Below are 15,231 nucleotides of genomic sequence, written 5' to 3'. Positions count from 1 at the left end.
GAAGAGAAGGACTTGTTCTACTAGATATTAAGCCTTATAAAGCTATAGTTAAATTAATGTTTTGGTGTAAGAATGGACAAACTAGTGGATCATAATAGCATAGAAACATACCCATACTTATGAAAATACTTGATGACATGTCAAAGGTTAGGATAGAATGGATTGTTTAAAAATGGACGTTGGATGTCCCTATGGGGAAAAATGAAATTGGCCCCCTACCTCACACCATACACAAAAAAGCAATTTCAAGGAGTTTAAAGACCAGATGTTAAACACAATACTTAACACTCTTAGATAGCTTTTCAGTCAGATAGTGTATAACAACCACAAAACAACAGCAAATTGTGATGGTTAGTTTTGTGTGTCAACTTGCCTGAGACACAGGGTGCCCAGATATTTAGTCAACTTTATTGTACATGTTTTTGTGAGGGTATTTTGGATGAGATTAACATTTAAATTGATACACTTGAGTAAATCAGATTGCCCTCTCTAATGTGAGTGGCCCTCATCCTGTTTTATTCAGGCCTTCTGGTCAGTTGATTCCCCTCCCCCAAGTAAGAGTAAATCCTGCCTGATTGTGTTTGAACTGGGATATTGGCTTTTGCCTGCCTTCGGACCCTGATTGGAACACTGGCTCTTCCTGAGTCTTGAGTTGGCGCCCGTCTTTGGACCAGAATTTCACAGCTATCTCTCTTGGGTCTTGAGCTTGCTTATTTAGTTTGCAAATCTCGGCACTTGTCAGATTCCATAATCTCCTGAGCCAATTACTTATTTTATATATTTATTTATATATATATATATATATATGTGTGTGTGTGTGTGTGTGTGTGTGTGTTTTATAATATGAATGTTACACATTATATATAATTTCTTATAAAATGCATATCTTAATATATGTGTAACATTTTATATATTAGTATAATTATAGTATGTTATATTAATGTAATTAATGTAATTACATCTAATTTTATTAACATTAATATAGTTTTTATATATATATTTATTTATTGGTTAGGTTCCCACAGATAAACAAAACTATTGGGACATATATTGAATGAAATGTGTGTGTGTGTATGTGTGTGTATGTGTATGTATGTATATGCATGCATATACAGCCCTACCTTGGAGATATTGCCAGTTTGGTTCCAGACCACTACAATAAAGTGAATATGCCAATAAAGTGAATCAAATAAATTTTTTGGTTTCTTAGAGTGTGTGTGTGTGTGTGTGTGTGTGTGTGTGTACATATACATATAACATATAACACATAACATATACATATAACATATATATATAATATGTTTATGCTATATTGTGGTTTATTAAGTGTGCAATAGCATTATGTCTAAAAAGACAATGTTTGTGCCTTAATTAAAAAATACTTTATTGCTAAAAAATGCTAACTAGCATCTGAGCTTTCAGCAAGTTGTAATATTTTTGCTGGTGGAGATTGCTTACTTTGATATTGATGTCTGTGACTGATCAGGATGGTGGTTGCTGAAGGTGGGGGTAGCTGTGGCAATTCCTCTTTCTATTTTTTTGTGTTTTTTGGACAACTTTCTAAGACCTTTATTAACAGGTACTTGCTGTTTGTTGACATTTTTTGAAAAAAATCAAGTTGTAATCTTTTATTACAAACAGGAATGAGGCTTTTAACAATATTAGCTTGACCAGATATGAAGCAGTTTAAAAACCTTTAAAGGTGTATTGAGAAAAAAACAGGCTTTTTTTTTTTTTTTAGCATATTTGCCATTACTAAAAAGAGATGTCATTCAGCAAGAATAATAAAAACCCTGTGATGCTCCATAGATAATGCTGATAGTTCAAGTTATCTGATTAATGGGCAAAAAGCAAGCACTTAAAATCTTCCCCTCCAGTCCTTTGTTCATTTCTTATTGCCGGAATATCCTATTCATTTCTTCTTGTTGGATGACTAACCCAGATGATGGTAGAGATGCTATACCAGCATTTACTTGGCCCTGCCCTAGTCTGTGGGGCAGGGGCCCAGGGGGAGGCAGATGAATTCTTAGCTGGTGGATCATCTGCTTTTGTCTCTTGCCACCTTGTCGTTTGGGGTTTTTTGGGCATATGTGTAGGTAATTGAAGTTGTGGAGGTAGCAATATTGAGGTGACTGCTTACCTTGGGTCTCATCTTCCTGATTTCCTTAACTTCTTCATTGCTGTCCTCTCTAGACAGTCTCTGCTGAGGAGGCCCCCTGTGGAATTGTTGTCTATAACCCTGATACATACTCTGTCTCACTGGTCTACCTATTCTCCTGAATTCTGGTTGTCAGCACTTTGAGCACTTTTCCCTGCACAAGCAGATTGGAAGACAGTGGTTGATGCCTACAGGGTCTCCACATGAGTAAAATGGGAACTCTTGCCTGCGGTAGGGTCTGGCCTTGGGAGCACTCTCTGATCTCTCATGCTTTCCCCACCTTCACTGTTCTGGTAATTCTGCTGGTAATTGATGGAGGACCCCTGCACTGTGGATAGTGTCTATAATGCTAAAGTTTGATGCATATTTACTGCCTTGTAGTCGAGCTCCACCAAGGCCTGTAGCATTTGCTACCTCCTCACCCTTTGTCTTTCAACCACATCAGACTCTACAGTCTCTCCATCTCCCACACTATGAAGGTACTTCTTGGGGTTATTCCTCTTTATGGCAGTCAGGTATACAAATACATCTTCCTTGGTGTCATTATTATTAATGAAACCATATCCATTTCTTACATTGAACCATCCTCCTGTTACCAAAACCTTCTTGTACATGCTGGTGGGCACCCCGATGGGAGGCCACCATCATCAGCTGTGGGGTCAGGCTTGGCGTCAGCAGTGGTGGGGCAGGGGCAGTGGTTGGGTGACTGGAAGGTCTCCACTTTGCTGCTCATGGTTGCTGTGATGGTGACGGGGCTGGTTTTGGCAGCTGCAGCTCCTCCTGGGATGTTGATGGTGACTAGGCTAGAGTTGGTGGAGCTGCTCAGAGCTCTCTGAGGTCTGCTCTTTTCGCCCACTACCTATTGCAATTTCTTCAGATAAGAACACTGTGAAGTTTGCCACATCAGCTCTTTTTTCACAGACAATTTCTCTGTAGCCTATGATGCTGTTTGGTAGCATTTTACCCACAGTAGAACTTTTTTCAGAGTTGGAGTCAGTCTTCTCAAAGTCTGCTACTTTATCCACTGAGTTTACATAATATTCTAAATCCTTTATTGTCATTTCACCTGCCTTTAGAGCATCTTCAGGAAGGAGTAGATTCCATCTCAAGAAACCACTTACTTAGCTCATCTAAAAGAAGCAACTTCTCATCTGTTCAAATTGTATCATAAGATTACAACAATTAAGTCACATCTTTAGGCTCCACTTCTAATTCTAGTTCTCCTGCTGTTTTTATTCTATCTACCATTCCTTCCTCCACTGAAATCTTGAACCCCTCACAGTCATCCAGGAGGATCGGAATCAACTGCTTCCAAATTCCTGTTCAGGTTGATATTTTTACCTCTTCCCATGAATCACAAATGTTCTTACTGGCATCTAGAATGGTGAATTTTTTTCAGAAGATTTTCAGTTTACTTGGTCCAGATCCATAGAGGAGTTCCTATCTGTGGCAGCTGTAGCCTTTCCGAAATGTATTTCTTAAATAATAAGACTTAAAAGCTGAAACGACTTCTTGATGGACTGCAGGATGGATATTGGTTTAGAGACATGAAAACAACAATAATCTCATTGTACATCTCCATCAGAGCTCTTCAGTGACCAGGTGAATTGCCAACGAGCAGTCATATTTTGAAAAGAATCTCTTTTCTGAGCAGTAAGTGTCAACAGTAGACTTAAAATATTCAGTAGACCATGTTGTAAACAGATGTGCTGTTATCTAGGCTTTGTTGTTCCATTTATAGAACACAGAGCACAGTTAGTATGATTCTTAAGGGCCTCAGGATTTTTGGAATGGTAAATGAGCACTGGCTTCGACTTAAAGTCATCAGAAGTGTTAGCCCATAATAAAAGAGCCTATATTTTGAAGCTTTGAAGATAAGCATTGACTTATCCTCTCTAGCTATGAAAGTCATAGATGGTATCTTCTTCCAGTAGAAAGCTGTTTCATGTACATTGAAAATCTCTTGTTTAGTGTAGCCCCCTTTATTAATTATCAGAGCTAGATCTTCTGGATAAATTGCTGTGGCTTCTACATCAGCACTTACTGCTGCTTCACCTTGCATTTTTATGTTGTGGAGACAACTTCTCTTAAACCTTATGAATAGTTCTCTGCTGGCTTTAGATTTTTATTCTGCAGTTTCCTCACATCCCTTAGCCTTCATAGAATTGAAGAAAGTTAGGGCTCTGCTCTGGATTAGGCTTTGTCTTAAGGGAACACTGTGGCTGGTTTTATCTTCTATCCAGACCACTAAAACTTTCTCCGTGTGAGCAAAAAGGTGGTTTCACTTTCTTATCATTCGTGTGTTCACTAGACTAGCACTTTTAATTTCCTTCAAGAACTTTTCCTTTGCATTCACAATGTGGTTGTTGGTGCAAGAGGTCTGGCTTTCAGCCTCTCTCAGCTTTGGACATGCCTTTCTGTCTAAGCTTAATCATTTCTAGCTTTTGATTTAAAGTGAGAGATCTGTGACTCTTTCTTTCACTTGAACTCTTGATGCCATTGTAGGGTTATTAATTGGCATAATTTCAGTATTGTTGTATCTCAGGGAATAGGGAGGCCTAAGGAGAGAGAGTGTGACAGGGGAATAGCCAGTTGGTGGAGCAGATAGAGCACACAATATTTGGCAAATGACGTCTGCTGTCTTATTTGGGTGCAGTTTATGGTGCTCCCAAAAGAATTATAGTAATAACATCAAAGATCACACATCACACATCACTATAACGTATAATAATAATAATGAAACAGTGGGGTGCCTGGTGGCTCAGTCGGTTAAGCATCCAACTCTGGCTCAGGTCATGATCTCACGGTTTGTGGGTTCGAGCCCCGTGTCGGGCTCTGTGCTGACAGCTCAGAGCCTAGAACCTGCTTTGGATTCTGTGTCTTCCTCTCTCTCTGTTCCTCCCCCACTCATGCTGTCTCTCTCTCAAAAATAAACATTAAAAAGATTTTTTTTAAAATAATAATAATGAAAAAGTTTGAAATACTGGGAGAATAACAATGTGACAGACGTGAATTGAGAAAATGCTGTTGAAAATATGGCAACAGAAGGACTTGCTTGACACAAGGTCACCACAAAACTTCAGTTTGTAAAAAATACAAGGTCTTTGAAGCACAATAAACAAGGTATGTCTGTACACACACACATACTGTATTCAGTGTATATCCCATTGCTTCTCTTTCTCTTCAGAACTCTAGCACACCTATAATAATCATTTATTTCTTAATCACAAAGATTGGAAGGTTAGTAGAGTTGGCTTTGCTTTAGTCCTTGACTGGGTTGGCCGTGCCTACGTGGCTCTTTCTAGGACCCAACTGAAAGGCAGCAGCTACTCAGAATGTTGGGTTTTTTTGGCAGCGGTAGAACTACAACCTAGCTACATGTATTAAGAGCCTCAGCTTGTGTCTGAATTGCCATCCCAATGGTCTAAGCAAGTTATATAGCCAAGCCAGAATAAGGGTCATTAAAGGCAGTATACTCTGCCCATCATGATACTATGGGAAGGATGTGGATGAATACTAATAGTGTAGTGTAATGAATAATTGGGACTGCTAATTCAGTCTACTGAAGGCAGTACAAAAGTGGGGAATATCGTATGACCCTGGGTAGAAGAAGGATTTCTTAAACAGGATGTAAATGTCACAAATCTTAAAGGCTTAATGAATTTGTTTATATTAAGATATTTTTGATCATACAGAGATACCATAATGAAAAGGAACACATAGTGTACAAAGTGGGAGAAGTAATTTCCTAAATATTTAATTGATGAAATGTTGGTTTCTGAGAATATATGTTTAAAATTCCTCCAAATCAACGAGAATAAGAAAAGCCAGTGGAGGCAGGGGGAGGGGCAAAGATTTGAGTGGCAAAGAAGCAGCAGCACATATGGTCCCTAAACAAATGAAACATGTTTAACCATACTGGTTATTATTGAAGTGATGAAAGAACTTGATAAAATATTTCTTGAGAAATTTATAAAGAGGAAATCAGGTTATTGCTATCTGCACCCAATGATCAATGTTGTTGCTAAAAGTTGGACAACCATTATGTGTCTCTTCATATGCTATAACATGAAGTACACAACTTTATTTGTGGAGTACTGTTGTTAAAAAGACAAATTGAATCTCAATCTAATGAAGACTTTAGGTATAACTTTCATTTTATATGAAACATGAAAACAAGAGGAACAGCATAAATAGCACCATAGAAAAAATAACCGACTGAACCCAATATGTGGGGCATTCTATAGGATATGTGACTCAATTTTGTCATGAAGCTAATGGCATGGAAAATTAAAAATGTTAAGCAATATGGCAGTTGTCCAAGCACCTTTGAGTCAAAAGAATATCCTTTCCTCATTGAATTGCCTTTACACTCTTGTCAAATCATATTGCCATAACAGGGTTTATTTCTTGACTCTCAGTTCTTTTTTTTTTTTTTATCTCTTTTTCCATTCTTATGCCAACACTACCTTGAAGTTTTGTAGTAAGTTTTGAAGTCAAGAAGTAAGAGTCTCCCAATTTTATTTTATTTTTTTCAAGATAACTTTTCTTATTCTGGCTCCCTTTGATTTTCATGTGGATTTTAGGATCAACTTGTCACTTTCTGCAAAAAAAGACAGAGTTTTGATAGGGATTATGGTGAACCTGTGGATCATTTTGGGGAGTATTGTCATTTTAACAATATTAAGTCTTTCAATTGGTGAATGTGATGTTTTTCCATTTATTTAAATCTTCTTTAATTTCTTGCAGTAATCTTTTAGAATTTTCACTATACATGTTATGCATTTTAAAAATTAAATTTATACCTAGCTATTTCCTTCTTTTTGATGCTATTTAAAAAAATTTTTTTTACATTTATTTTCGATAGAGACAGAGCACAAGGGGGGAGGGGCAGAGAGAGAAGGAGACACAGAATCCAAAGCAGGCTCCAGGTTCTGAGCTGTTAGCACAGAGCCCGATGCGGGGCTCGAACTCACGAACCACAAGATCATGACCTGGGCCAAAGTCAGATGCTTAACCGACTGAGCCACCCAGGCGCCCCATTTTCTGATGCTATTTTAAATGAAATTGTTTTCTTAATTTCATTTTTGGAATGTTTGTTGCTTATGTATGGATAGACCATTGATTTTTGTGTATTGATCTTGTATTCTGCAACTTTTGTATACTTGTTGATTATAATTTTTTAGAGGATTTCTTAGCATTTTTCACTATATAAGATTATGTCGTTTTCAACCAGAAAAAGTTTTGTCTTCCTTTCCAACATGGGTACCTTTTAATTTTTTGTGTATTCTAATTTCCCTGGCTATTACTTCTAGTACAATATTAAACAGAAATGGTGAGAAAGGACATTCTTTCTAGTCTTGTTCTTGGTGCTGGCCTTAGAGGGAAAGCATTACGTTTTTCATCATTAAAGAGTATATTATCTGTGGGTTTTTCATAAATGCCCTTTATCAGGCTGAGAAAGTGTTTGTTTTTTGGGTTTTTTTTGTTTTTGTTTTTTGTTTGTTTGTTTGTTTTGAGAGAGCGTGTGTAGAGGCAGAGGTGTTGGGAGGCAGAACAAGAGAGAAAATCTTAAGCAGCCTCCACACCTAGGAAGGAGCCGAATATGGGGCTTGATCTCACAACCATGAGACCATGACCTGAGCCAAAATCAGGAGTCGGATGCTTAACTGATTGAGTCACCCAAGCACCCAAAGAAAGGTTCTTTGTATTTTCTTGACTGTTTCTGTTATGAAAGGTTGTTAGAAATTGCCAAATGCTTTTTTTCTACATCTACTTAGATAATCATATGGTGTTTTTGTCCTATATTCTATTAATATGGTTTATTGCATTTATTTTTTATGTGTTAAACCAACCTTGCATTCTTAGGATAAATCTCAATTTTTAGATCTTACTGGGTTTGATTTTTTAGTATTTTAGTTTGATTTTAGTTTTTGAATACCTTCTGTATTCAGAAGGTATATTCTTATGTAGTTTCCTTTCTTGTGATATATTTTTCTTGTTTTCTCATAAGGATTTCTGTGTCATGATCCCTTTTTGCCATGATTCCCATTTCTCTTGCTTTCTGGCCTAAATTGTGTAAAGTTCACCTTTTGTACATTTCTTGCCCAAATCTAGAATCAGCTGTATTTTTAAGGAGCCCTTTCAGTTTAGTGGGAAACTATAGCCTGGGTGCTGTGGTGTTCAAAGTTGTTGGCTCTCATTGCTTTTAATTCCTGAGTGGTGAATTATATAGGTGTATGTTGTCCTTTTGTTTCAGAAATACACACATAGAATAGGTCCCTTTGTTACATGAAAAAACATAATGTTGGATGAAATAAAGTCAGGAGGTTCCATTTATACAGTGTTCATAAACTAATAGAATAAAGCAGTGATTTATTTTTAAATACATACGAAAGGCAAAAATAAATAAATGGAAGAGATTAAGTAACAAATTAAGAATGGTAATGACCAGAGTGCCTGGGTGGCTCAGTTGGTTAAGCGTCCAACTTCGGCTCAGGTCATGATCTTGCGGTTCGTGAGTTGGAACCCACGTCGGGCTCTGTGCTGACAGCTCAGAGCCTGGAGCCTGCTTCGGATTCTGTGTCTCCCTCTCCCCCTTCCCCTCCCCTGCTCATGCTGTGTCTCTCGCTGTCTCTCAATAATAAATAAACGTTAAAAAAAAGAAAAGAATAGTAATGACCTATCATAGGGGACTTGGGGGATACAGTTGGATAATTGCACTTATAAAGCTAGTGAGTATAAAAGATATAAAGTATAAAGGATAGTGAGTATATAGATGGGTGTATTGCTCTTGGTTCTGGAATATATACATACTCCTTTTTTATATACATATAACATTTCACATTGCTTATTCATTAAATTTTAAGGTGTTTATGAACAATATGAAGCATTGTCAAATTATCTTTTCTACAGTTTGTAAGTAGTTTTCACATAATTTCAGATCTTTTGCCAGTAGGTTGAAAGTGCCTTACTATCGTGGCTGTAAAAGTCCTCCTACTGTTCAGAGTGCTGACTTAGTTGGATATCCAAATTGATAAAAATAATATTTGACCATGCAACTGTATTTATTCAGTTGCATATATATTGTACCTCTAAATGTGAAACATGTAATTTAATAAAAGATTTAGAAGAAAGAATCTTTCCATGATCTTGTGGTAGACAAAATTTTCTTATCCAGTATACAAAAAGCTCTGAACGTAAAAGAAATATAAATGAAAAAAATTAGTTAGCTAAACCCCATTAATATTAAAAACTAGTTTTTAAATTATTTTTAATTTAAAAAATTAAAATGTGGATATACCTACCTTCCAGGTATTATGCTAAGTGAAATAAATTAGAGAAAGACAAATACTGTGTTATCTAACTTATATGTGAAATTTAAAACAAAACAAAATGAATACAGACTCACAGAAAAAGACATGAGTCTTGTTACCAGAGGTAGGAGGTGGGATGAGTGTGATGTGGAGGAAGGTAGTCAAAAAGCACAAGCTTCCAGTTATAAGATAAAATAAGTAGTAGGGATGTAGTGTACAACATGATGACTATAGCTAATAGTGTTCTATGATAAATGTAGGAATGTTGTTAAGAGAGCAAATCCTAAGAGTTCTCGTCAAAAGGAAGAAATCGGGGCACCTGGGTGGGTCAGTCGGTTAAGCATCTGACTACGGTTCATGTCATGATCTTGCAGTTCATGGGTTCAAGCCCCGTGTGAGGCTCTGTGCTGATGTCTCAGAGCCTGGAGCATACTTCAGATTCTGTGTCTCCCTCCCTCACTTCCCCTCCCTTGCTTACACTCTGTTTCTCTCTCTCTCAAAAATAAATACACATTAAAAAAATTTCAAAAGAAGGAAATTAGTTTTTTCATTCTTTTCTTTTTATTGTATTTATATGTGACGATACATGTTAGCTGACCCTATTGTAATCATTTCACATATAAATATGTAAATCAAACCATCATGCTGTGTGCCTTAATACTACACAGGGATTGATGTATGTCAATTATTTCTCAGTAAAACTGGAAAAAAGTTTTTTGTTTTTTTTTTTAATCAAAAGTTCCTTCAGTAAATTTTGCTATTTTCACACAGTGGAATTCCTATCTCATAGACATAACACATGAGTGAAGAAAATCTGCACTTAAAATTACATTCTGTGTAATTCCACTTGTATAAACGAATAAGCAATACTAAGGTAGAATGCTAGAATAATGGCTACTCTTCATCTGGAAAGGGGATATGAGATGCGTTTCTGGGGAACTCTTCATATTCTGTTTATAAGTCTGTGTTCTGATTACACAGGTGTGTTCAACTTAGAGAAAATTCTTCAAGTTGGATTTTTCATTTGTGGATTTTTCTGTATTTGTGCTGTATTTCAATAAAAAGCTTACCAAAAATTTTAGAGTATATATAAAGTGGACTTCCTTTTTGTATAGAAAAGGAGGAATAAGTTGTTTTTATATGCTTGCTTATGTATATACATAATATCTAAATTATATAAGAAACTGATACCATGCCTTGCTTGGAGTAGTGAAAGATGAGAGGGAGATTTTTTTGAGATTTAAGGTGAGTTCATCATAGATGGACACATACCACACTTTATTAGAGCTTCTATAAAGGGTGCTGTCCATTACTGATTTTCTGTTATAAGAACGTACCTTGGTATATCATTTCATTTCGGTTTTAAATAAGATTTTACGTGAATTAAACTGATTAAAATGGAATCATCCTTACTGGTAGTTTTCTAAAGGGTGGATAGTGATTTATATTTACGTAAAGCTTGTAGATATGTGAATTCATATATATTCTTACAACAGTTATTTTCACAGCTATTAGCTGAGAATTAACTTGATCACTTCTGAAAATATACACAAAGTAAGGTGATTCAGGTGCCAAAACACTAAATGTGTCTGTTTGCTATCACTGTTTAGCAGCTGTTACCAATCAACGTGGAAACTTTGGTTGGGTATAAGGCACTAACATCCTGGGGTCTGTTAACAACTCTGATTTGTTATATTGCAGTTTTGTCTCTACACTGTTCTCAGTTTTAGTATCACACAAGTTGGTTTTATGTAGGAGTCAGTGAATGGCAAATCCCCCACCTCTTCCTCTGAAAAGGCTTGTTGTCACCAAAATTATTTCTTGGCAAGCAGCAACCTGACATAAACTCTTGTGATTGGTGCAGTTGGCTGGTTGATTACCTGGTTCAGGTTGATTTTTGGTATTAACACATTTTTGCCAGCATATATTTTCCTTCCGAATTAAAATGAACATGTCTATTTAAGTAATTCTGATTTGGACACCACCCAGCTTGAGTGGAAAAGATGGATGAAGTACATACTGTGTTCTCTTAGTTCCTTGTGTTTTAGAGTTCTGTCTTCTTTCCCTCAGGATTTTTTTCAAATCTTTTTAAAGCATTCGGTCTCCTCTGTCTTCTCTCTAGGTGGTTATGTATTTTTCTTTTTTTCTTCCTGCCTTCCTTGAGAAAACTCTACCTACCTGGCTTTAGAGCAAGAAACTGTCTGATTGAATTCTAGCTATTTCTTCAAAAAGAAATTTTTTTAAAGGTGTAAACAGAAAACTTTTTGGATGAATAAAAATGACTTATGTATGTTTATACTGAATGTTATTATAGTCAAGTTTATTTCTTAAAATCCTTATAGAAATATTTTCTGTGATTTTGTTCCTCTATTTTTATCTGTGTTATACTGTTATTTTCATGAGTATTTGTGGACCACTTCCAAATCTTCAAAAGGGACTGACTGTGGCAGAGTGTGACTTCTTGAACTGATGCCTTATATGCAATTGTGTTTATCAAAAAGGAAATGAAGTTCTTTTTGGTGAACCTGAAAGGAATTACAGTGGAGGGAAGACCAGAGATTTATTTCTTTATCTGGTATATTCTTGATATATTTGTTTGATCCAGAAAGAGTACAGAATTTTTGATGTGTGTGTGTGTTTGTAATTTGTAGACCCAGGAATTGCCCGTTACTTTGCTCCTCTGTCTTTAATTAATCAAAATGTTCAGTTTTTTTTTTTCCATACTTACCATAGGTGGAGGAGTTACTGATGGCCATGGAGAAAGTAAAGCAGGAACTGGAGTCCATGAAAGCAAAGCTGTCCTCTACCCAACAGTCTCTGGCAGAAAAGGAAACTCATTTGACCAATCTTCGGGCGGAGAGAAGAAAACACTTAGAGGAAGTTCTGGAGATGAAGTAAGTGTTTATAATCTTCCTTTTCAGGTATATGCATAGTAGAAAACCTGTTTCTCATTACTTTCATCCTCTGGCCCTACTTATTACTCCTAACACATTTAGCTTAATTTTAATGTAAACTTGTATTTCTCCCTAGAACAAATTTGGAACAAATTCTGGTAAAAATAGAATTATTTTTGCCTCTTCGTTGAATTTTAAAGTCCTCGTGTGTGTGTGTGTGTGTGTGTGTGTGTGTGTGTGTGTAACCATATCCAGTTGCATCTCTGAAATTTCTAAAATTGTATGGAAAATTCAGCCATTATTTTTGAGTTTACTGAGGAACATGACTGTTGGTTCTGAGGTCATCTGATAGCTAGGGACTTTTTTTAAACATTTTTTATTATAACCACTTCTGAAAGTATGTAAAAGTAGAGAGAATAGTATAATGAGCCTGTATGTACTTATCCTCCATATTTAGGAGCTAATAGTTTGCCACATCTCCAATTTTTACAAAGTCGTCAATTTTAACAGAACTTTGATGTACATCATTTTCCTACTAGTCTCCTGAGATAATCTGTAGTGAAGCACGTGCATGCCTGCTGGTACACAATAGATGCCTCTTTTCCTTCATTGTGAACTTTGGAGCTCTGGTTTCTTTCTCTTTAAAACAAATATGTCTCTTTTGAGAGTTCAGTAGTACTTTCTCCTTTATTATTCCCAACCTTCATCTCTGCGTCATCATCCTGCTCCCAGGTTTTATGAAAAATTTATCCTGGGATAGCTCGGTTACCTTCTTTACCTCAACAGCTACCTGTATTTTTGTTGTCTTCCCTTCTATTTCGGAAGAGATATTCTCTCTCCTTCAGCAGCTTCTGGCAGCTGTCTGGGCAGCTTCTGGTCTCTGTCACAGATTTTAAGCCCAGGTCCACAGCTCTGCAGCCTTCCTTTGTTAATTTTCTCTCGTATAATCTGTGCTCACTTTCTATTAGTTTCTTCTTCTCTCCATAAATACTGGGTCTCTTTGACCTACGATAAACAAACTTCTGCTTTAGGCTAATATCCAAATTATAGACTAGAAGAGGACCTTACCATTATACCTTAGTGTGAATTTTCCACGGCACATGTGATATTCTGATAGCAACATAAGAGTCAAGGAAGAAATTCTTGTGGTGTCACCTGCATTTATGGATTTTTAGACCACAGTGCAAGGTTAAGAGATTCTAACCTTTTAGAAAAACATTACAGGTGACCTGCTCTTGGAAGTGATGCATACTTGAAGCCAGAAATAAATCGACATGCTTGGGAGAATGGAGAGAGAGGTTAGGGTTCTGAGTATCATCAGGAGAATAAAAGTTTGTGAATATGCTTCTTAGGGAGCAGTTAGTGAAGGAAATATAAGACAAGTTTTTTGTCACTGGTGGTTAAAATTCAAAACCTGATATTTTGGAGATGGAGTAATAGAGGTAACTTTTGGTGATAAAGCATACAATCATTTGAGTTTAAGAGATCTGGGACCCATTACTGAAAACATGGTAGGAGTTGAGAAGCAAATTAAATCAGAGCCCAAAGTAATTAAGGAAATGGACGAATGATGGATATAATGTTGTGGAAAACCAAGTATCACATGTGATCTTCCAAAGCAGAAACAGCCCTCACTAAAGTAACAGTGTGTAAGTTTTGTTTTGTTGTCTCCATGTACTTGACTTCACCTGTCAGATCTTTCCTACTAAGTACAAATCTGTATATAGCAAAATAGTGATGTATTTGTATAGAAATTTTCCTTTATTATTAGGACCTTGCAAAGACATGAAAGAAGTTGTAAAAGAATGTTTGACTTCAAGCTATGAAAAGGAAGTTGTAATTTTTTTTTTTTCTTTTTTGGTACCACAGTGCTACACTCTGTTTTGAACTTCACTTTCCAAAGCAGGTCAGAGATTACATTTCTGAAAAATACTGTGATTAGCAAAACTATTTTTGGTGATGTCAAGCACTCACATAATAAGACAGGGATAAAAGATTAAAGTATGTAGAGAAATTTTTAAGTTGTATTGAAATTGAATACACATTAAATGAAAGTTCTAGAAATAAAGTGCTAAAACCTGGCTCTGATAGATGGCCTCTCTTTTTTTTTAATGTTTATTTATTTTTAGAGACAGAGCACACGCGTGAGCAGGGGAGGGGCAGAGAGAGAGTCTGAAGCAGGCTCCAGACTCTGAGCTGTCAGCACAGAGCCCGATGCAGAGCCTGAACTCATGAACCGTGAGATCATGACCTGAGCTAAAGTTGGACCCTCAACCACCTGAGCCACCTAGGCACCCTTATATGACCTATCTTTTTTTTTTTTAATTTTTTTTTTTAACGTTTATTTATTTTTGAGACAGAGAGAGAGCATGAATGGGGGAGGGTCAGAGAGAGGGAGACACAGAGTCTGAAACAGGCTCCAGGCTTTGAGCTGTCGGCACAGAGCCCGATGCGGGGCTCGAACTCATGGGCCACGAGATCATGACCTGAGCCGAAGTCGGCCGCTTAACTGACTGAGCCACCCAGGTGCCCCATGACCTATCTTTTAAATCACCTTCTTCCATTGCTCAGAATATATTCTGTGGTATCATGATGTTCTTAGTCAGTTTTTTCACTAAGTTTTGTGTCATGCGGATTTGCCAACATAAAGTTCTAAAAGTAGTCCTTGCTTTAATTTGCACTTAAATTTCCCCTTGTTGTCTTTTAGTTTCATATGTTAGTAAAATTGTTGTTTAATATCTTCCTTTTAATAAGTTCTCTCAGCACATTAGACCTAATCCTCTATCCAAATATTGTGAAGAGAGTGGAGGTTTTATTAGCAGATCCTCTCTGTTTGCACTGCCCTGTAAACCAACCCACATGG

The 15,231-nt window shown here is 36.6% G+C and overlaps 1 protein-coding gene across 1 annotated transcript in view; it reads left to right on the top strand.

The window, feature by feature from the left end:
- Positions 1-15,231, top strand: part of ERC1 (ELKS/RAB6-interacting/CAST family member 1) — a 516,249-nt gene that overhangs the window by 273,751 nt on the left and 227,267 nt on the right. The window contains exon 15 of the mRNA XM_047065409.1: positions 12,208-12,368. Within this exon, the coding sequence (XP_046921365.1) occupies positions 12,208-12,368 (161 nt within the window). The remainder of the gene's footprint in view (positions 1-12,207; positions 12,369-15,231) is intronic.

The sequence above is a fragment of the Lynx rufus genome, unplaced genomic scaffold (assembly GCF_022079265.1).
Source record: "Lynx rufus isolate CCGP_SWC_20201006 ecotype Redwood Valley unplaced genomic scaffold, mLynRuf1.p SCAF_7, whole genome shotgun sequence".
Taxonomy (NCBI): Eukaryota; Metazoa; Chordata; class Mammalia; order Carnivora; family Felidae; genus Lynx; species Lynx rufus.
Note: the sequence above shows the minus strand (reverse complement) of the source record. Positions and strands in the feature narration are given on the sequence as shown.